General features: G+C 37.5%; 2 protein-coding genes across 2 annotated transcripts; one reads left to right on the forward strand and one right to left on the reverse strand.

Annotated features, from left to right (window-relative positions):
* Positions 1 to 812: 812 nt before the first annotated feature.
* LOC120078429 (bifunctional riboflavin kinase/FMN phosphatase-like) lies at positions 813 to 6248 on the reverse strand. The gene is made up of 10 exons (XM_039032705.1): positions 5776 to 6248; positions 5502 to 5691; positions 5279 to 5409; positions 3654 to 3723; positions 2631 to 2696; positions 2370 to 2521; positions 2200 to 2277; positions 1568 to 1701; positions 1336 to 1428; positions 813 to 1220 (listed from the first exon to the last, which is right to left on the reverse strand). Exons 1-10 carry the CDS (start codon positions 5837 to 5839, stop codon positions 1086 to 1088), a joined length of 1113 nt encoding a protein of 370 aa, XP_038888633.1. The 5' UTR covers positions 5840 to 6248; the 3' UTR covers positions 813 to 1085.
* Positions 6249 to 8700: 2452 nt separating this feature from the next.
* LOC120077423 lies at positions 8701 to 9258 on the forward strand. The gene has a single exon (XM_039031305.1). It carries the CDS (start codon positions 8701 to 8703, stop codon positions 9256 to 9258), a length of 558 nt encoding a protein of 185 aa, XP_038887233.1.
* The last annotated feature ends 14344 nt before the right edge of the window (positions 9259 to 23602 follow it).

The raw sequence follows: 23602 nt of genomic DNA on the forward strand, positions 1-23602 counted from the left end.
TTGTCCAGAATTCTGCAAAACTTGAAGAAAAACAAGTTCTTTCCGATGGCTTCCACACTTATTCCATTATCGATCTTCCAGGCATTGAAAAAAAAAACATTCCGAATGGCGTAGGCTGATATATCTCTTTGCCAGCAGCTTCCCCGTGAGGCAGTGGTCAAGAAGACCATTCACTCTTGAACTTGTCTCATCTTTCAATGTGATCAAAAAACCAACGAAGAAGGAAAATAATCCAAACGCTCGTAACTACAAATTTACTGTTGTTATCATGTTAAAGTCAAGCGATTTTCCCTTATCCTACCTCGGACATCAATAGTTTCTATTGCATTTAATGTGCGATATCATAAATATTTTACATCTAAGTTTTTTTTTGCACCACCTTCATCATTAAATAATCTGTTCCATCTTCACTTTTGTTTTATCATAGAACATTCCAAAATATTTTCTCAATTTTTTCTTGCAAAATCACTTCTTCAAAAACTATTTCCAATACATTTTTCTGAAACCTTTTTCACTTCAAATTCTGTTTCAAAAACTTTCTTTCTAAAACACATTTCAAAACATTTTTCTCAAACCTTTTGTTCTCGCAAATTTTTTTTCCATAAAACTTTTCTCAAATTGTTTTTTTTCTTGAAGATGGTTGATTGTTAAAACACCCAAAGTTTTCCCACGTTTGTATAACTAATTAAAATAAAAATGATATCGATGCCAATCATTTCGATCGTGGGGTCATCAACGTTTCTTCTTCATGACATAATTGGTAAATTTAAAGATTGTGATTTTTCTTAATATATACAAATCAGCACATCGACGCAAAAATCACATTAAATATAGTCATTAGGCGGAATGAATTAAAGAATCCATATTACTTGCTGTTCACTTCACCCACTTGATTTTATCTAATTAGACAATCTACTTGGAAAAGAATCAAGGAAAAAGAAAGGAATGATAACAATAAAAATCATTTGAGCCAGTGGTGACACATTCATTATTGCAAGAAGATGAGCAATTTCAATGAAATTGCCTATGAACCAGAATGATAGCTCCAGAGAACTATAGTGAAATCTGGTGAATTACAGACTATTTCATCCATTAATGCTAGAAGTTTCTTCTGCAGTAAGAGATGTGCAAGAATGGTCGACAAACATAGGTCGGTCAAGTGACGTGTTTGCAATATACTTGAACTCTTCAATCTCTCTCACATCGATGTTTTCAAGATCCTACAGTCATAAGTTTGACCAGATGAAGCTTGAGGTCCATATGCATAAAAATTCTATTGATTACAAATCATATTACAGGTCGTGTTATTCGTTATGGCTTTGTTCTAATATTTACCGTGCTATTCAATCTCCGGATGTAGCCAACAAGCATGAATTGCATCTGCTGCTCAAATACTTTGCTATCACATCCGTCAACTGACCATAGTTTCTGCCAAAAGTGAGAAAAAAACGTTTGAATAATGTTGAATTCTGAATGATGTTATCATAATTGGAAGCAACTCGAGAACCAACTTGAACTCGAACTTGAAATGATATAAATTTTGAACACATGGAAGAATATAAAGTACCCAGATCCTGTTCCTTTTTGTACATGAACTGCAATTCCATCCGATGTTAACCACAACCTTGATGGTCCAAGCCATAACAGTGCCACCCCAACCGAAGAACGTTCCAAAAACTTGGTCAGGTAATGATGCATCCTCTGAAACCATGCATTAAACTCATCATGATCTACAACATTCTGAAAAGCCAAATCAACACATGAACTTTTCAGATCCAATGATCAAACCAAGCAATTTAAAGAACAGATGTCACATTGTACTAATTTTACCCATTTAAGTTTATTCCAATTCTTTTTGAAACTCCAATAGCTTGAAAAACAGTACAAAATTCAGTCAGAAAATGATATCCGGACTTAAATTATGGCCACCATTCGATTCCATGAGGACCAAATTACAGGCATGAAGATACTAGGGAGACTGGATGTTGAGAATCCCACATTGGAAAAGAAGAGAGACCTCACAATATTTATTATGAGATAGATGAAGCTATTTCTCTCCTTGCCAATTGATTTTAAGATGGACCCCATTCTATTATTCGAAGATGGAAAATTGAATAGAAGTAAAACAGATTTTCCATAATCATAATCCATTAAACTATGTATTTCATTATAAGGCAGGTAAGAGAAATACAGACACACCTGAGATTTCACTCATAGACCCATTAACGTAGTGAGAGCTCAGATATATTGGATCAATCGGTAAGGTTCTATCTACCCCTGAGATTATTATGTAAAAAACTTGAGATAGTGATTAGAAAATTAAACAGTATTAATAAAATAAAATACAAGAAAAATAAACAGATTCATACAGTCTTCAAAAGGGGGAAGACCCCACAGCTCAGGCTCAAATTCTAATAGGGAATTAAGCACTTTATCTGCCAGGGAAGAGCACTCAATTTCCCCACGGGACGGGACAGCTATAACCTTCATCTTAGCAGCCTTAGCTGCTTTGACACCAATCCTGTCGGAATGTATCTTGTTCAGAGAAAAGCAGAAGGTGGAGATCCAGATGCCACACACTAAATGTATTTATCCATAAAAATTTATAGTTAAAAGAATTGCAAACTTACAAGGAATCTTCAATAACCAAACAATGAGAGGCATCTACGCCCATTCTTTTTGCTGCCTCTTCAAATCTTAAAAAATAAAAATAAAATAAAATAAAAAAAAAGTTTAGAGGAAGGTATCAAGGAATAATGCGCAATTTAAGTGACATCAATCACATATCCTTAACATTTGAAGGAAATTAGTTCAAAAATTAACTAGGAGAAGTAGTTTGCCATAGTTAACTAACTAGAAGTCCAGCATACCTGTTTAGATTAACACTTCACTAAAGTTCTGTTAGTTTGTCAGTTATATTTTCTTCATTTTGTAAGCTACATAAGGCATTGATAGGAAGCTATTTTTAACTTTGTTTTGCAGTTAATTAAAGATCCTATTATCTCATTCTCAGACATTTCCCTTGTTTCTCATGGATTTGGCTAATTCCATCACTCATTTGCGTCAAAGATAAATTCTACATACTTTTAATTCTTTCCATTTCCTTTAGCATTTGGTTTTTGAAGTTATCGATAGTCCACAAGACAATGTTATTCCTAACTTGAAATCATTAAATATCTATGACTTGAATTTCAGAATGCGGTAATTGGATATAAAGATGTTCTTAGACTTCCATTTCCACATGACTAAAATTAAGGTTTTAAACTTTCAATATTCACTGAGTTTATGATGTAATGTCTTTTAGGAAATCCTGTTGTATTTCCTTTTAATCTTTAAGTTTCTTTGGTTGAGTCATTTTTACTCTTTTGTTTTAACCATTTTCCTTTTGGTAGAGGTTATTTCTCTGCTTTTCTATTAACTTCTAATTTATACCTTTTCCCCTCCAGTTATGAGGGTAAAGCTAGGTATTAAGCTATGTTTTTAGCCTATAAATAGGGCTGAAGATTTCTTTTGAGATTAATTAACAATTGAGTATTCTTTCAGAGATTAGTATACACCAGTTCATCTCATGAAAAAGGCTAAAAGATGGAATGAGACAAATTTTTCTCTTCATCAAGATGGTTCATGCAAAAATAAAAAATAAAAAGTCTTACAGATAAGGAGCAGGTTTCCCTTCAATAACCTGGTCACTACCAAGAATCACAGAAAACCAGTCCTTCCAACCTGCACACGAACATATGTCATGCATTTTCGAAACCAAAATATGGGGACAAGTTGGACAGCATGAAAAAACTAAAGTTGTACATCGTACAGGACGAACAAGAGGATGTTATATAACGAGAGAGCATGAAGGACAAAATAAAGACCAAAAAATGAAGGCCACAAAAGTAAAGAGGCCGAAGCAAACAATTAATGCAAATGCCACTAGTCCACACTTGGAATATTGTTTACTCCAACGACCAATAGGGAATTAGAAAGCCAGTATTACTTCCTAATTAAATTGTTCCATATAAAAGTGAGTTACAATAGCTGAAGACTGTAGAAAGCTGTCAGATATGCGATTACTAGGAAAAAAAGGAAAAACAACATTAGCTACAATTAGTCAAAATTAGCATGATCTGTTCAGCATATCATAGACAAGCTCAAGAGAAAAGAAAAGAAAGGAATGATAGGGAAAGAGAGAGAACTGCTACAAAATAATTCCATTTGTTACATATACATGGGCTTTTCTGAAAAGCAATCAGGAGAATATGACCCTACAATGTGGGGGAGTTTAATCATATCATGTAATTGGAAAAGGAAGACAAAGGAATATGCTAAAGCTAAACCCCATAGTAAGCAAAAGATGTGCATCGGAAAAGGACCATCACTAAATGTATTCATCCTTTGGCTGTGTGAGGTGGATTTGCATTTGCCCGTCCTTGTTTGCAAAACCTCCTTTTTTTTCTTTTTTTAATATCCGTGAGTGCCTAAGCCATCTTACGCGCATCTCGACTAATCTCACAGGATAAGTCCCTAACTCTACAACATTTGAGCATCAAGAAAACTCGTAAGATATTAAATCCTAAGTAGGTAACCACTATGGATTGAATCTATAAACTCTTCACCTTTTATCAAGGTGATGTTGTAGGGATACCCGCAAGACCTCCTCACTAATACCCAGATAATTAAATTCGAAAGGGATCCATTATCCATTGCAGCACAGTACCATTATCAAATAATTATATAAAACCTTCCGACCTTTTTAATCTTCAAGAAAGCCCTACCCTGGCCAAGTTAAAAACCTACCCTTGTATTTACATGAAATTGGCAGGAAAGGCTAGGAATTCATGGAAATTTGCTTCTCTGGCCCTCTTATGTGGCTTGAACAGAACAAGAGGACTTTCAAAAGGCTACTTCTTTTTCTACTTTTTGAGATTTTGTACAGCTAAATGCTTCTTGATGTAGTCATAGCTACAGATTTTTTTAAAATTATTCCACTCTCTTTTTTTTTTAGTATAATAGAGGGCGGAGGATTTGAACCACAAACCTATTCATGATTAACAGGTACTGAATGTCTATTGAGTTATGCTTGCTTTGACAATTATTCCATTCTCCTTGATCCTTTTTTATTAGAAAGCTTTCTGTTAGTAACTTTCTTGGGCAGAAGACCTCTCTCTCCAGCCCTCAAGGTTTTCTTCATTCTTTTTTTTTTTTCTTTAACATGACAATAGAGTTGAAGAGATTACAAAGCAAGCAGATAAATAAATAAATTAATTACATCTGAAGCAGAAACTACCTTTCATACAAGAAATTTTTGCATGGATAAATTCACTTGAAGAATTCGAAGCGAGCCCAAATGGGACCTTATGAGAGTAAAGATGTTTGAGAAGACGATCAGCACCAGGAAGTGCTTTAACAGAAGGCCATCTGAAGAGTATTTCAACACTAACATTAAAAGAGGGGAAAAAAAAACGATACCCATCACAGAAATGAACAAAACATAAGACCTGGAATCTTACTTTTCCCTATACATGGGAGTAATTTCTTGAATAAATTGGTCTGGTGTCAATGGAAGACCATAATCCCTAACAATTGCAGCTGCAGATTCTTTCTGGGTCATCCCCAATCTCTTCTCTTCTTCCCTCTTCTTGTCCCAAACTTTACCATACTTCGCCAAAAAATCCTTCAACACGTCCTTTGTCGCCCTCTCTGAACATAATACAACAGTGTAACTTCATATTCTCATACAACTATAGCAAGAAAATACATAAATTCATAGAAGAAATTACAGACCAGTGTCCAAAAGGGTTCCATCGAGATCGAGAATCACAGCAGAAACTCCACCAACGAAATTCATCGCAACTGAAGGTAATAATTCTGGAATAGATCAGTGAAGAAGCTGGCATTGATATGAGAAGCGTAACGCCATTATAAAGCTTGAGGACCAAACGTAGTTAGTGGCGAGGGAACAATACCGACGATCGGAATCAGAATTCGACGAATAATGTAAAGGATTCTAAACAGATTGAATTTGAGAGAGAAAGAACGACCAATTTGGCAAGTTGGGAGGGAAACTGGATAATTACAATCATCCAGCAGAGGACAGATTCTGGGGTTTTCCGCTTTTCTGTGTTGTTCGTGGAGTTGAAGAACGAAAAGGACGAAAATGGTGGGTTTCAACGATTGATTTTGATGCGAACAATGCTTAATGTTTGCCAACTGTAAAATTCTTGTTCGATTTGAATCGATCTGACTATAACAATTTCTCTTTCTCCAAGTTTATGTTGAGCAGCTTCGTGATCACGAAGAAAGTAAAAAAAATTGTACAAATCATCGTCATACCAAATTACGTAAATTGTCTTCACAAATATCTCAATTTATAAGTCTTGCTCTTGTCGGGTTAAACACTCTCGCCCTCACTTGAAATTCTCTGGTTTGATGTGATTATTCGTCAGGAATGATTTGACAATTTTCATGACTGAAGCCTCAAATCAATAATACCTAAATACAATACAATGGTAATTTTTTTAAACTCTAAACTCCATTTCAACGGTGATTACTTCTCTGGTTTTCGAGGGTGTTTTGTTGAACGGAGATTTTTCGAATGGAGATTTCCAAGACAAGGCTTTTTCAGAATGGAACAGGTTTTTCATAACGGTGTTTCATTATTTTGAGTCTGTTATTTTGTATTGGGAGAGAGAGCGAGATTAAGAGAGAACGAGAGTACACTTCAATTGCTTGTACAACTTAATGACAAATGTTCTCTTGCTTTGTAGGATGATGGAAAAGTGTCTACTTATTCAAAATATAGAGATGATTGAGATGAGAATGAAAGTTCGTATATTGAGGGGAGTTGATAGGAATCATTGTGTCTGTTACATTGTATGAAGAACTTAGATCTCACATTTTCAGGGTTACAGATGTCAGTTCTTCAGAGTTTGATCTTATAATGAGAGTTAAATATAAGCTTGAATATGAAACCCCTCCACAATACATAAGGAATGATGATGATGTTCGCTTCCTTCTTTTTCAAGAATAGCTTAGTAGACTTCAGTTATCTGTAACGCTAAAATTGAATCAGGATGAAAATATTAGAATGGGGTTTGGAAATGTGAGTTATGATGATACGATTGTGGACAGACAATACAAGAAATCATATCAGTTTCATCGGGAAGAGGATGATATTACATTGTCTACCAATATTGTACCATCAACATTACCACTAGACAACGACCACACTAATCCAGCAAGATTGAATTCAGAATTGGGTGGTACTTTAGTTGTTGGTAATGAGAGATCATCTAAACTTGATTATATGGATTGTGGTCATCTAGAGCAACGTTGTGGTCCTTCAATGAATGTTAATGAGCAACCAACATGATTGAATGAAATGGATCGTGATCATAGAGGTGTGTTGTTCATAGTAGCTTCAGTCATTCCACCATCTGTGTCTTCAAGTCATAGAGGAGAGTTGATTATGTCTGGTACCTCTTCATCTAGGACGGAGGATGTTGAAGTTGGTCAACTATTTTCGAGTAAAAGGGACTTGAAAATATGATTACCTATTTTGTCCATCAATAAAAATTTTGAATTTAGGGTCAGGAAGTCAACCAAATCTTTGTTCACTGTCAAATGTATTGGGGAGACTTGTAAGTGGAGCCTTCATACAATGAAAATGGAAGGGTCTGATATATTCAAGATCACAAAGTACTGCAGTTTGCACACATGTTCCATCGGAATTCTGAATCACGACCATAGACAAGCAACTGCAACGACTGTTGGTCAGTTGATTAAAGATAAGTTTATAGGAATAGGACGTATTTATAAACCTTGTCATATCGTTGAGGATATGAGGAGAGATTATGGCGTGAACATAAGTTATTATAAAGTGTGTCGTGCAAGGGAAGCCATATATGATCTCATTAGAGATACTCCAGAATACTCATACTACATACTACATACTACATGCTTATGGGGAAGCGTTAAAAATAGAGAATCCGGGTACAGTGTTTGAGATTGAACTTGAAGATGATGTGCATTTCAAGTATATGTTTATAGCATTAGGGCCTTGTATTAGAGGTTTCGCAAGCTGTCGGCCTGTGATAATTGTTGATGGGCCGCACTTGAAAGGAAAGTACAAAGGGACCATGTTGGTTGCGGTTTCTATGGACGAGAATAATCAATTATACCCATTAGCATATGCAATAGTGGACAATGAAACTGATCGATCATGGAAATGATTTATGTCGAACTTGAAATGCAGTATCGAAGAACCCGATAATCTGGTGTTTGTGTTTGATCGGATAGTATCTATCAGCAATGTTATTCATGCATTTTTTTCCCATAGAATTTCATGGATTGTGCACGTGACAGATAGAACAGAATCTTATTACAAACTTTAAGGATAGTATGGTTGTTGGGATATTTAGAGATGCAGCAAGGGCATTTCGCATGACAGAGTTCTAGACAAAATGGGACGAACTCCATAGTTTTCGAGACGATGTTGTCACGAAATATCTGGAAGACATTGATCTTCAAAGGTGGACACGAGTTTACCAACTAGAACGAAAATATGACAACATGACGTCCAACAGTGCAGGGTGTTTCAATTGGTTAACTAAAGAGTATCGGCTATTGCCCATAGTATGCTTGATTGAACATGTTAGAGGAATGCTCCAATCGTGATTCTACGAATGAAGGAATTATTGAGCATCTCGAATGACATTGCACTCTGACTACTGTGAAACCCAATTGGTAAGTGAGGCCGATAAGGGTCAACAATATCGGATTGAGCCTATTGATTGTTATCGGGTCCACGTGCGAGATAATCGATTGGACGGTATTGTGAATCTTCACACGAAGGAATGCACGTGTAAGGAATTCGACTCACTTGGTATCCCATGTTCGCATGCAATTGTTGCCACCAAGGAACGAAACATACCCATTCAGAGTCTTTGCAGTCGATTTTATACAGTGGACTCTCTAATGACTACGTATGCGGAGCCTATAAATCCACTTGGTCACATATTTGAATGGAAGAGAGCTCCTGGATATGTAGAAAAAACTATCCTTCCTCCAAAGTTTGTGGCACAAGTCGGGCGATGGAGAGTGAGAAGAATACCATCCAGAGGAGAAGTTCACAGACAAATGAAATGTGGTCGGTGTGGAAATTATGGGCATAACCGCCAAAATTGTAGCGAATCGCTCACAACCATTCGACGTACTAAAAATGCCAGAAACCGTGACTCAAATACCTCTCATGTAGTTTATAACTAACTTTATCTTGTAACGGTCTATTGGTATGTGTTATAAATATCATTGATCAGGCCCCAAAGAAGAGTTTTTCATATTTTCTATTTTTTCTGTAAATAAAAACAAGCTGTAAGCAATCTTCATTTTTCTGTAAACAAAAAACTATAACAAACTGGACTATGAGTAGTTTTTCTGTAAAAGAAAGTGAATCTTTTTGCAAATCACAAAAACACAATCTTGTTATCTACTCATATCGATTTCAGAGTATCGAGTTGAGTCAGAAGTTTTTCATCGAATATCGAGTAGAAACTTATCGAGTATCGAGTATCTAGCATCGAGGATTTAACAGAGCATTACATAGCCATGTCTTCACAATCTCGCTCTCTTAATCTCACTCTCTCTCAAAATCTCGCTCTCTCAATGTTTGAACTTTGAACCTTGAACCTTGAACTTTGATATAATGTTTTATATACCATTGATATAATGAAAAGAGCAATAGCTCAATTATACATGTTTTGATAAAATGTATAATATTGAACTTCGAACTTTGAACTTTGATAAAATTGTTTTATATATAATATACAATAAAAAATACATGTTTTATACACATAAAAAATACGGAGAGTTCGCCCACAATTGACATGCTAACTGCATCCTATATTCACTCATTTTCTCCTGAGTGATTACGGACAGATCAGCACCAGTCACCAAATGTTCTAGTAATTTTATTACAAAGATGCCACAATCAAGCAACCCGTGCTATATGTAGGTGTTCATAGGTCGCGAGATTTTCTAACAGGATGTGGATAGGTTCGACTTTGAATAAACCATGTCAAAGTAATGAAGTAGGGATGGTACTATGATAGTCAATGGCTCCAGCCAAGTCCCCAGCTTCGTCATTAGTGTGTATGATGGAAGTGAATCGAACACGAATATATGGCCTCTGTTAATGTCCATTGCAAGGATCATCTAGTGCTCACTGATGGTGATGTAGTCCTTGTACGTGTCTTGATCCTCCCATACTAGGGCAGCCTCCAATCTCGTCTCATTCTTTATTCATTTAAATACCCCACCACGAGCATTAAGGTGACTCTACCAAATAAAATGAGAAGTTAAGTAACAAAATATACCATAGTAAAATGACTCTGCACAATAAAATATATCAAAATTTACCGTTACACCAATTGGTAAGATGGTGAACTTGTGCATGCACATGTCAGGTCGGGTATAAAACTTTTCTTTCATAAAATGAAATAAAGTATTTATAGTCTGCATAAAAAATTACAATGTCAGTCAAAGTACAAGATATCCAACTGTAAAGAAGTCAAGACTAGGAAACTTACATCGCACTCGACCCACGAACTCGGTTCAATCAATTTCTTGAAAAATTGCTTGGCAAATGGTTTAAAGGAATTCTCCCGAACCTCCTTATCAGTATTCTCATCTGAGATCCAGCCCATCATTTCTATAATGATATTAAGTGGAATGTCATGTACTACGTTGTACCTGACAATCGCTCCGGATAGTGATGTAGGCACACCCGGGAGAGGATACTTAACCACACTTTTCTTCTTTACTTGAGCTGAAGGTGTATATTTATTAACACATTTTCTCTTACGAGTAGTTCTTCGAGATTCCTACATAAATAGATAACAAAAATTACTCATCAAGAAATATAAAAATATAAACAAAGATTACTGATCAATAAATTACTCACCAATGTAACTCCTTTTGTGGTCGTAACAATACCAGAAGTGTCGGCCTCTGGGATGTCAGACATGTTGGCATCTATATGTGGCATGGTGAGTAAGTCAGACATGTTGGCCTCTGTACGTGGGATGTCGGCCTCCATAGGTTGGACGTCACTGGGTGATGTTGTGGTATCAGGCTCTAGAGAGGGGATGAGAGTAGGTGAAATGGTGGTATTTTGAGGCTCAACGGGGGGGATGGGAGTATCAGAGGCAGTTGTATCAGTGGTATCGGGATCCCGAGATGGGATGAGCAACATCGTGGCATCATCACTTGTATGTGGGATAGGTGACCTTGTCGTCTCCTCATTCACTATGGAACCCTTCAATTAGTAAACTAAAATGATGATTTCACGAACACATAAAAACTAAACACGTAAAGGCATAAAATGATAGTAAATGCAAACCTTACACATAGACTATAATAGTGATAGGATGGCCGACAATTGTCCTTTCATGTCTGTCATGTTTTCCTTGATATTGGACACACGACTATCTAAAATCGATTTACGGCCATCCAACCTCGATAGTAAGCTATCAATGGTTCTTAGGTACGAATAAATAGAATCATTAGGAATGGCTCCCTCCCTGCAGGCAGCACACTCAGAACACTCTTCATCCATAGATCGCTCTCTATGGGAGTCCGTAAGATGGACATCAGGTAGGTTCAACTCATCCTCATCACGTACGTTCCCTACCACATCATGGAACATATCATCACTAGGTGTGTATGTCCCTCCTTCCACCCTTCCACATTCAGCATCCTCGTGCTCAGAATGCTCGTGTTCATCCCCTCTCTCCATCCTTCCATATTCATCATTGTTACCTCCACGATGATCATCACCGTCGCTTTCAGAACTACCCCTACTACTCGACCTACTGCCACTTTTAGCACTATCATCATTGGCACCTAGATCAAATATAGGTCGTCTGTCCATTGGAGTATCCCAAAACTCTCTCTCCACGATGATCATCACCGTCGCTTTCAGAACTACCCCTACTACTCGACCTACTGCCACTTTTAGCACTATCATCATTGGCACCTAGATTAAATATAGGTCGTATGTCCACTAGGGTATCCCGAAACTCCCTCTCAGCGTCTGTCATGACAAGACCCTCTTTAACCTTTGTCTGCATTAACAACCCAGTAAACTGGTTAGTGTCAATTTAACAACCAAATAAACACATTATGCATAGAGTAAAAGTACATTGTTAGACTCGAATATGTCTCGCTCGAGTACTTTGAAGGACACTGAGTGGGAGCATGACCATCGTAATATGCGAGGCAAAGCCACCTTGCTCCGCAATGTTCCCAGCTATCAATGCTGCTAGGATCTCGTACGTTTGTACCTAAAAAATTCAACATATATTAAGAACAATAGTAATGATAAATCAAACAACACGATTATTATGTTAAGAAAATTTACCTAGAACACTTGTGGAAATCCACGCAAAGAGTACTTCACGACGTAATTTTTATTTCCTTTCACCTCCATCTTGTATAGACTACTCTTATCATTCAATGCAATCTTTAGGGCATCGAGTGTCCTCTCCCAAATAATGATACCCCAGTCTAGACTATTGTAGTACTCTATGTTTTGAACGTCCTTAAAACGTTTAAGGTCCACAACATTTTTCTATTTGTTCTTTCCCATCATTGTAACCTATGTGTAATAGACTAATGTGATCTTCACAGCATCTTTATCATTTTCAAACTCAACCTCCTTGTATTTTTCTTCTAGTAGACGGACATGTAAGATGTCCTTCGTCACTCGATTACCAAAATACTTGATTGCAAGTTCATACGAGGACTGCTCATTCTGATTAACTCGCGTAGAGGATCGTCACAAACCAGTCATCAACAAAAAATCATCCTTCGAAAAAGTGATGACCTTTCCATCAATAGAGAATGAGATTGAGTCAGATCTCGTCCTCTTCATTTCTCTCAACAACATATGATGGATAATTGGGCTATTGAACACCATGTCAACGTCTACAAATCGCCCAAAAATTGCTCTCTTGAACATCTCTATCTGCCTTGGGGTAAGCTTCTCCTCCACAGTCTTGTTCACATTAGTAATGTGGGCCAAGCTTGTTACTTGATCGGGAAATCAGTCAACTACAAGTATTCTGAAACGTGTTGACATCTTAAATCACTCCGCATGAAATAAAGATTCAATTAGTAAATCCTTAAAAAATTGTAAAAAACATTTTGTTTAAGTCTCGCTAGTATCGCTCTCGCTAGTTGGTATCGCTCTCTCTGGTATCGCTCTCTTTGGTATCACTTTCGCTGGTATCGCTCTCTCTGGTGTCGCTCTCTCTAGTAACTCTCACTTATCTTGCTCACATTCTCTCTTTTTACTCGTCTTCAACCACAAAACATATCGAAAACCAAAAAAAACAAACAAACAAAAAAATCATAGGTTCACAGTATTTCTAAACCCTAGAACGACCCACCCTTTCTGGTGTCACTCTCATCAATTTCACTCTCACTTATCTCGTTCACATTCTCTCTTTTCACTCATCTTCAACCACAGAACACATCGAAAACAAAAAAAAAAAAAAAAAAAAAAAACATAGGTTCATAGTATTTCTAAACCCCAAAACGACCAAGTGATGACATGAAATTAGATTACAAATCGTCGAGGACTTGATAACTAAAATTAGATGAACGCAATATGCGGTGCATGTTCTTAAAGTATGCATTGATTATCATGCGTCGGTGGTCATACGTTGGAATGAACTATGCGTTAACGAATGTATGCGATGACCATGCGTTCCTGTCACAAGTTTTCTTGTACTCACGCTAAGTATAATGTGAATGCAAGTTTCTCGGGTGATCCGAGGTCGAACTCAGGGACTTATAGCTAGATGTATGCGGTAATTTGCATGCGGCAGTTGAATAAAAGAATGATGGAAGGGTTGTTAAGCTAACACTACTCCTACTTCTAACTAACAGACAACGCAATGAGAATATGCATGAGAGGTAGGGACACGACAACTATTGACAGGAAGTAAATGGATGGAAAAATAGATAAAATGTGGAGATGTCTTTACTGCAAAATTGAGCTTGATCGCAAGGGCAACCTCAGCCAATGCAAGTTATGAAATCATGCTACACACACTTGAGCCTAATTCTAGGATGCGTTCGATGTATATACGACAGTGCCGAAAAGCCTATGCCTGCCTAAACCTCCATAACCCGCTCACGTGCTCTCGCCGCATGAGTGTGATGGCCGCATACCACCGTATCCTACTTCTAGGCGCATGTAATATCCTATCTGTAGGGTGCATATGCTATGTAATAGCAAACGAAGCTTATCTCTAAGTTCCCCATTCTTGCTTATGCGTTCCAATCCGCTCTCTCGAGTCTTAGATTTGAGTTTTAGACTACTCTCTCAAGTATAACTAAATGATGAATGATGCACTCATAAGACAAGGTAACCGCATAAACTTGGCTGACGTAAGATTATTCCTATCTCTAGTGAACAATAGCTTATATTGTTTGATGCGTCCACCACTTACCCTCCCGGGAAATTAGTTGTTGCTGACTTTACTCATAGACAAGCATTGCATCCGCCTATAGATAGGCGTTGCTACAACTTCACACTAAGCAAATAAGGTTTTCTCACACACTCATGCAACGCACACCTCTCGGTGGTTTGCTACATGCTTCATATCTCTAATCCACATGACTAAGTATGCAATACTCTAGCAATCTCACTAAGTGATGCAATGAAAGTTAAGGATGCTAAGTAAAGAAGATGAAGATGGAATCAAAGAAGACACAGAAATGCATTGAACACATAATGTATTAATTCCTTAATCCCAAAATGTAATACAATACAATACAAGAAAAGAAAAGAAAATGAAATGACCAGCTAGAAGTAATGTTTTACTTCCAGCAGATGTATGTCAAGGCTGTCGGTGGTGCCATGGATGGGCGTGGAGCTGACTCTCTCGAGATCTAACTCCGGCGAAGGCTCCGATTGTCACTCGGAATGGATGAGGGAGATGAAGAACTCTCAAGCTTCTTTCTCACGCATTAATCTGGATCACAAGGATCTGCCCTAAGGCGAAAAACCCTGGATTAGTTGAATTTCTGCTCAACGGCTTCTATTTATAGAGCTTGATCGCCGACAGCATTAATGAACTGCTCTGATTCTGACATTCGTAGTGCATTAGTCCTTTTCTGAATCTCTGCTGCTAACGACGTGGTAGGTGAAATGTCAACATCATCCTTTGATTTTCTCGAGAGATGCGTTGATGCATTCATTCCACTAACCTTGCGGTGATCCCACTATTATGCATTATTGTGTAGCCGCAATCGTGCAGTGACTGCATTCGCTTGATACCGTAACTTCTACACGATGATCGCAATTGCTTGACGATCGCAACTTCTATGCGATGGACGCATGCGGCTGATTACCGCCACACCCATGCGTTGATCGTTGCGTTCGCATTTTCGACGGAGAGTTTCTCCGCATGCGGTCGTCTATGCAGTAGCCCAGCTTCCACGTATGCGTCCACTTCCTGCGTTAGCTACAATAATAGACAATTGAACGCATAATAACGCATAATAATGGGTTAGCCGAGATTCTTAATGCTAAACGCCGCAAACTCATTTTCTCATGAATTCATAATATAATTGCTGCATATTATGCTTTACAACTCTTATAATTCTAAATAAAATGCCTAAGATGACATGCATTTCTGCATGTCATCAACGAGCCACAAAGCCCCATTACCAATCAGTTTAAGACATTTTTAGGCACAGATTGAAAGATTTACCGATCAAATTCGATTTGTCAGCAGCAGTGGAATTGTTTGTAAACCCAAATGATGGATTTTAAAACGTAGTGAAACCATCAGGAGCTTATGAGCGATACGAAGCCGTTACGCTTGGGAAATTTGAAGAGTTTTTAATTTTGGTTGGTTTTCAGTAAAATGGTAAGAAGACAAAGAGGTGAGGGCAATTTACGTAATTTGGTATGGCGATGATGTCAGCAGGGGGTCAATTGACATTATTTTAAAAAATGGGTCATTTGACATTTTGGGCCCGAAAAATTGGTCATCCGTACAAATTTCTCAAGAAGTATTCGAGAAATTTGTGCCAATGACCTAAAGTTTGAAGAAATTTTAAAGAATTTTTAATTGACCCTCTGCTTACGTCATCACAATATGAGATTACAAAAATGCCTCTCTAGTCTATAAAATACTCGTGCGCTCAAACTCAACGATCATCCCACACTCAAAATTCTCGTGCAAGTGTCGTTGATAACGGGCAAAAATGCACGTTATTACAACACTAAGATATAAAACAATGTGGGAATGTGACGGTAAAAACATGCAAAATCGTGTCCAAAAGCATTAAGTTGAGAACATTGTGATCGCATGCGCCCATCGCATTAAAGCAGCTAATTTACGTATTTTGTGCAGGAAAATGCATTGGCACAAAGCAAGTTGCGATCCAAGAAATTCAGCGCCCGAGCGCATCAGAAGATTGCGACCGTAAAGCTATGTGATCGTATGCGCTCGCGAAGATCTGCTCAAGAAGGTGGCCGCATAAAGACGACGCATCAAGGTGAAAGCTTAATAAATCATGATGGGACAGAAAGCTGATGACGGTCGAATCCGAATTTAGTTGACATTTTGTTAACGACACACTGTAGCAAGTACATTCAACTTTTCGATGACCATTAATCGGCGCATCAGATAGAGATTTAATGACTTCCCATCATTACTATCATTTGAGAGAAAAGCTCCTCACCTTGAAGCTCTATAAATACCGAAGGCCACCTTCGTTAAAGGAGTTGGGAGTTCGGGTTCCAGTTTTTTATAGTCCGAAATATACATAGTTCGCCATATACATAGAGGTAGATCATAGATAGCAGTAGTTTGTAATTCTTATACTTAGAAGGCAGAGGCGAGCGAAGGGAGGAAACGCTGAAAGACCATTCCTGATTAGCTCGAGAGACTGTCGGGAAGCACTGAGAACGGAGAGAGGGCCGACTCTTCCGACAGCAAGAACATTCTTTTGGGCAGAGTAGAGTAAAACACAGTGTAAAAGCCTCGGAAGCAAGACATTACTACCAGGCTCCCCATCCTTACTTCCATTGTTATTTTGTATTCTGATTTTATGTATAAAATGGAATTTGCATCCCTACATCTGTTCAATCTCTTCACAATGCGCATGAGTAACTAAACTCCCGAATGGGTTGAGAAGCACTTAGTTAGCATGACCTAAGATCTTCATTTTATGCTATCATCTTGTCTTATGTATGCATCCATCACCTTTTAGAGAAACTTGAGAGAGTAGTCTAAAGAAAGAACCTAGACATGAGAGAGTTAGGTTAGAATCTAGGCTTAAGAAAGTCAGACTAGAATCGCATAAGCAAGAGATAGAAACTTAGAGATAAGTTCTGTTTGCAATGCATTGCATGCACCTTAGAAATAGGATATGATAGTATGCGGTTGCTTTGTGTATGTGTGTGTCATTCATCATCGCATAGACAAGAATAGAGGCTTAGACATAAGTCTTATAGACATTATCGTATACATCGCATGCGTCCTAAAATTAGGAACTATAGCATTTTCATTGAGAGATGACATGTTGTAGTATGTGTATAGCATGATCGCATAACTTGAACGCAATCTTAGAAAGTGTTAGCTAAATCCCTTCTCAACCCGTTCCTCGCATACTCATTGTAATTTTCGTTGTTATTGACTCTTTTCTCAATTCCACTGTATAGGATTTATACTTTAAACAAACATACCAACAAACTTATTGTCTCGTTTGTCACCACAAAGGAATCAAACCTTACCGTCGCATATTGTCTCAATTAGTCCCTATGTTCGACCCTGGGCTTACCAGGCAACCTAATAGGATTTATACCTGGATTTTGCTAGGAAAACTTGCATGTGCAACGCATACACCACCATCGCAATATACACCATTATTTCATCATATTTACAACGCATTAGTCATTCAATCTCGATCTGCAAAACCATCGTCCATCTACTGCCGTAATTGAAGTTCTCTACTGGTAAGTGAATTTAATTTTTGTCTTGCATGTTGTGTTGCATCTATTTAGGTTGGTTTCGTTTGATCGGTTGTCATGTTCTTAATTGGTTTCAGGGTTTAATATGTCATGTCTGTTTTTTGTTTTGGGTTTCGATGTGTTCTACATTGGTTGAGGGTGAAGAAGATATAGTTAGAGTCAAACAAGGTAGTGAACGAGTTCTGTGAGAGCGAGACAGGCAAAAGAAAGATAGGCTAAAGTGAGACAAGCGAAAGCAAGATGAGCTAGAGCGAGATGTGCGAGATTGGCGAGAGCGAGTCTTTAACAGTATGTTTTGTTAGTAATTTTTTAGTACGAACCTATTAACTGATAAATTAAATGTTCATACAATGCAGGAGTAATTTAAGATGTCAAAATCTTTGAAAATTCATGAATTTGATAGGTTTCCCGGGTAAGTAACATGCATAGCCTACGTTGCCAATGCCAACAAGATTGTAAAGGAGAAGCTTATAAGAAGGCAGTTAGAGATATTCAAGAGAATAGTTTTTGGTCGTTTTGTAGACACTGAACTTGTATTCAAAAGCCCACTAATCCACCATATGTTATTTAGGGAAGTGAAGAAGTTGGGAGTGGACTCGATTAGTTTCTTTGTCAGAGGAAAGGTCGTCACATTTTCGAAGGACAACTCTTTATTGATCACTAGTTTGTGACGGTTTCCTATGCGAGTTGTACGGAGTGAGGAGTCCTTACAAGAACTTTTGACGAGGTAATTTGGTAATCAGTCGACCTCAGACGCATTCCACTTGAATTTATTTGAAGAAGAATACAAAAATTTGTATTTGAAAATGACGATGATGCTGTTAAAATTACCCTAGTATATTACACAGAGGTTGCAATGATGGATAAAACAAGCAAAAGAATGTTGTCAATCGTATTCTATTTAACGATGTTGAAGACATAGATTACTACAACAATCTTAATTGGGGTACAATTATTTAGGAGAGGACACTCGACGCCTTGAAGACTACACTGAATGACAAGGTTGGTTTATACAAGGCGAATGTGAGGGGAAATAAAAATTATGTTGTGAAGTACTCGCCCTGTGGATTTCCCCAAGCATTCCAAGTAGATATTCCTTAACTTAACTTCATCTTTGGTTTAACCTTAACATAGTTATAAATACGAGGTGTGGACTTACGAGATCCTATCGTCAATAGAAGGGAAGTTGCCACTCGAAAGAGCAAGGTAGTTGTGCCTCGTATATTACGGTGGTTATGCTCCCACTCAGTGTCATTCAAAGCACTCGAGAGAGACATTTTTTAGTCTCAAAATGTAAGTGTAATCTATCTAGCCACAGTATGTTTATTCGATTGTTAAATGTACACTAACCATCTTACTGGGTTCTTTAATGCAAACAAAAGTCAAAGAGGGTCTTGTCATGTCCGATGCTAAAAAGGAGTTTCGGGACACCCTAATTGATAGACGAGCCGTAAGACAAGCACACTTCGACATTAAGAGTTCAGGGAGCTCTAGTAGTTCAAAGAGTGGCAATAGTTCAGAAGGTGGGGAATGTGAACAGCAAGGTAATTCAGAAGGTGGAGTGAGGGATGACGAATCTGATGGGGACCAAAACATCCACCAGCCTACTTACGCCCCAAGCGAGGATATGTTTCATGATATGCTGCTGGTGGGTGACGTACATCTTGGGCCTAAGAAGGAGTGTTCTGTCCCGGAGGAGGATCGTTCTGAGCCTGAGGTTTCGGGCCATAGGAAGGGAAAAAAATGTTTATCTTGGTGTATATTCGTACCTGCAGAGCATTGACAGCTCAATATCGAGCTTGGATGCCCGTGTATCGAACCTGGAGATAGACACGAGAGACACAAAGCACAATTGTTAACTATTTTGTCTCTATTACAGTCTATGAAGAAATCAATGGTGTTTGAAGCGACGAGGTCCCCCACTCCATAGATAGGCCATGATGCCACCATGTCCCTCATCCCTACTCTATCTCGGTCACCCACCCAACCTATATGTAGGTTACCTACCCTACCTCTACCTAAGCCACCTACCCCACCTCCACCTAAGTCACTTACCCCACCTCCACCTATGTCACTTAACCCACCTCTACCTCTCAATTCATCTGTACAACTTGATATCACAACCTCCTCTGACACCATACATCTCGATTCACAGGTATGATCATTATGTGATTCGAAAATTTCTTTCTTCATATTTTTTATTCGACATGTTCACCATTTTGTTATATTTCTGTAGGTTATGGTCGAGAGTAAAAAAACAACACATAAGAGAAAGGTCGTTGATAAATACACACCTCCCGTCGAACCAAAAAAGAAAATAACAAAAGAGAAGGAAATTAAGGTTCAACTTCCTTTGGATCGTCCAAATATTAAGTACTCTCTCCCTGGGGTATCTACGATACAGTTTAAAGCGACAATCCAATACTCCTTGAAGCATGAGGTTCTAGCTATTGTATTCAAGGAAATGATGAACTGGATTGCTGATAAGAATATGGACAACGAGGTTTGAGAAAATTCAGTTCAGCCATGATCCAAGTCCTTTTTCCAAAAGTTGACCGAACCAAGTTCATGGGTTGAGTGTGACGTAAGTTTACGATCCTTGTCCTTTTTACCAAGTACATACAGCTTACTCCCCTCTCCTAACATATATCCTATTCTAGATGCAGACCCTAAATATCTTATTTCAGTGCATAAAAGATAAATTCTATAGGCGACCAGACATGTGTATGGCCAGCTTCACCATCCTGCCAATTGGAATAACATTAACCATTTACTGAACTTCTGAATATGAATAGGTTGGTTGACTATTATGTGTTTTCAATGTTCATTTCACCATGTAGAGTCAACTAAATTCTCGAGATGGGTTCTACAAACATATTAAGAACAAGTCGATTTTGCATGTTACATAAGCATGGGGGGAAGAGACGTTTTCGGATTATGTGATGGGTAAATTCGTTGTCAAATGGTCAGATGTGGACTTCGTGTATATGCCAACAAATATCGATCAACATTGGATGTTGATTGCATTCGATCTAAATAGAGGCTAGTTGTTCGTATTTGATTCACTATCGTCCATGACATCAAAGAAGAAGTTGGAGTCTTTCCTTGAATTGTTGACTTACACCTCACCATCGCTTCTTCACTACTGTGACTTAAAACATTGGAAGCTAGACATAGAAACGTCTCATTGGAAGATATCCCAACCTACCTCTACGAACACACAAGATGGGTTGTTAGATTTTGGAATATTTGTTGTAAAATTCTTAGAACATTTATTGACTGGTAGTGCCCCATCTGTAATCACTCAGGAGAAGATGAGTGACTATAGGATGCAATTGGCATGTCAATTGTGGACGAACACTCCATATTATTGACGTACATGTATATTATGTATATTATGTATATTACTGATGTAATTTTACTAACATGTTATTTAAATTTTTAGTGTAGAACTCACATGAATAGACAAACATTTGAGTAATATAAATAGACAAACTTGAGGAAAGTTATATAAGTGAAAGCGAGATTAGCGAGAGCGAGAAATTTCAGGAAGATTCATTCATGAATAGCCAACAAGTTAATTAAACTTATAAAAGGGAGAGCGAGATAAGGAGACATTTGAAAAGATTCGTGAATATACAAACTTTAGTAATTAAACTTATAAATGAGACATTATAAAAGGGATCACAAGTGATAGCAAGAGGGAGAGCGAGACATTTCCAGAATGATTCATGAATAGACAACCACTTAATTAAACTTATGAAAGGGATAGCGAGTTAAGCGAGACATTTGAAGAGCGTGAATAGACAAACTTTAATAATTAAACTTATAAGCGAGACATTATAAAAGGGATCATAGTGAGATTAGTGAGAGCAAGACGTTTCCAGAATAATTCATGAATAGACAACCATTTAATTAAACTTATAAAAGGGAGAACAAGATAAGCGAGACATTTCAAGAGATTCGTGAATAGACAAACTTTAGTAATTAAACTTATAAGCGAGACATTTTAAAAAGGATTACAAGTGATAGTTAGATTAGCGAGAGCGAGACGTTCTAGAATGATTCATGAATAGACAACCACTTAATTAAACTTATAGAAGGGAGAGTGAGATAAGCGAGACATTTGAAGAGATTCATGAATAGACAAACTTTAGTAATTAAACTTATAAGCGAGACATTTTAAAAGGGATTACCATTGATAGCAAGATTAGCGAGCATAAGATTAGTGAGAGCGAGCTTAGCAAGAGCGAGACTTGGAGAGCGAGATGTTTCCATAATGATTCATGAATAGACAACCACTTAATTAAACTTATACAAGGGAGAATGAGATAAGTGAGACATTTGCAGAGATTCGTGAATAGACAAGTGGCACATAGTGTTGGGGTTGATGCCCTAAAGTTTCGTGTCCTATTGTTTGCAAACAGTTTGTACGAACGCTTGTGATGTATAATATATGATATTTACTTCACTTCTTGATTTTGCTCATCTGAATGTTTTATTTTCTTTACCAAAAACCAATAAACTAAAATCCCTGGTGAAAGAACTCTTATTCAAGAGTACCTACGAATGGAAGCGGATCTTGCCAATTCATATACAGTCAAACATACTAAAATGCATTCATAATGCTAAAGAGATCAAGAAATCATACCAGTTGAAGACTTCTTCTTCATAGCAAATCTAAAGCCCAATCGAAGATGACACCACCACTCAGAGCCCTTAGTATTCTTGGAGTGAGAATCTAAAGGATGGGCTTTGTTCGGATTTGGTAGAGGGAGAAAGGAAGAGAGATCGTATACAACGACCAAGCAAGTGGGAGATAAGCTCATCTATCGTATAGATAAAATGCTTGATCGTTTAGGTGAAGTATACGATCGTGTAGGAAAAACTAAGCGGTTGTCTAAACGATCGTGTAGGAAAAGGAAACGATCGTCTAAACGATCGTGTAGAAAAACCAAGCAATCGTCTACACAATCGTTTAGTAAATATCGAGAGCTAAACGATCGCTTAGAAAAAGGTAAATGATCATTTAGTAAATAGCGTGTGCAGATGTAATCGTTATGCGATCGTTTAGTAATATCATATAGGTAAGTGATTATACAAGCACTATCGTATAGGAACTGATTTTCTATGCAATGAGACACTTTTTAACACAATATCCACGCATCTCATGCTTAACACAACGTGAGCTATTTATGCGTCTTAAAGTGGTCCTTCAACTCACTCATCCGTTATTAAAACAGAAGAGACGCTGTCCCATTTTCCTTTTAATCGTCCAAGGAATGTGATCACATCATATAAGTTAATATCATATATTAATTATAGTATTTTTCCTCCATTAGATATAAATCATATTTATATCCAATTTCCTCCAAATTAATGTATCTCATGCATAAAGTTAATTATATCATATATACTTAACTAGTTCAATTTTATCATATATAATCGAACTCCCTCTTGTCAATTTGAACGTTTCAAACTAACCCAAAAACTTACTCTCAACTTGTATCCAAGCTACTAAGGGGATCTTATGGACCTAAGGCTCGAAGCTTCAACAGT

This window comes from Benincasa hispida, chromosome 5, assembly GCF_009727055.1.
Source record: "Benincasa hispida cultivar B227 chromosome 5, ASM972705v1, whole genome shotgun sequence".
In the NCBI taxonomy this organism is placed as follows: domain Eukaryota; kingdom Viridiplantae; phylum Streptophyta; class Magnoliopsida; order Cucurbitales; family Cucurbitaceae; genus Benincasa; species Benincasa hispida.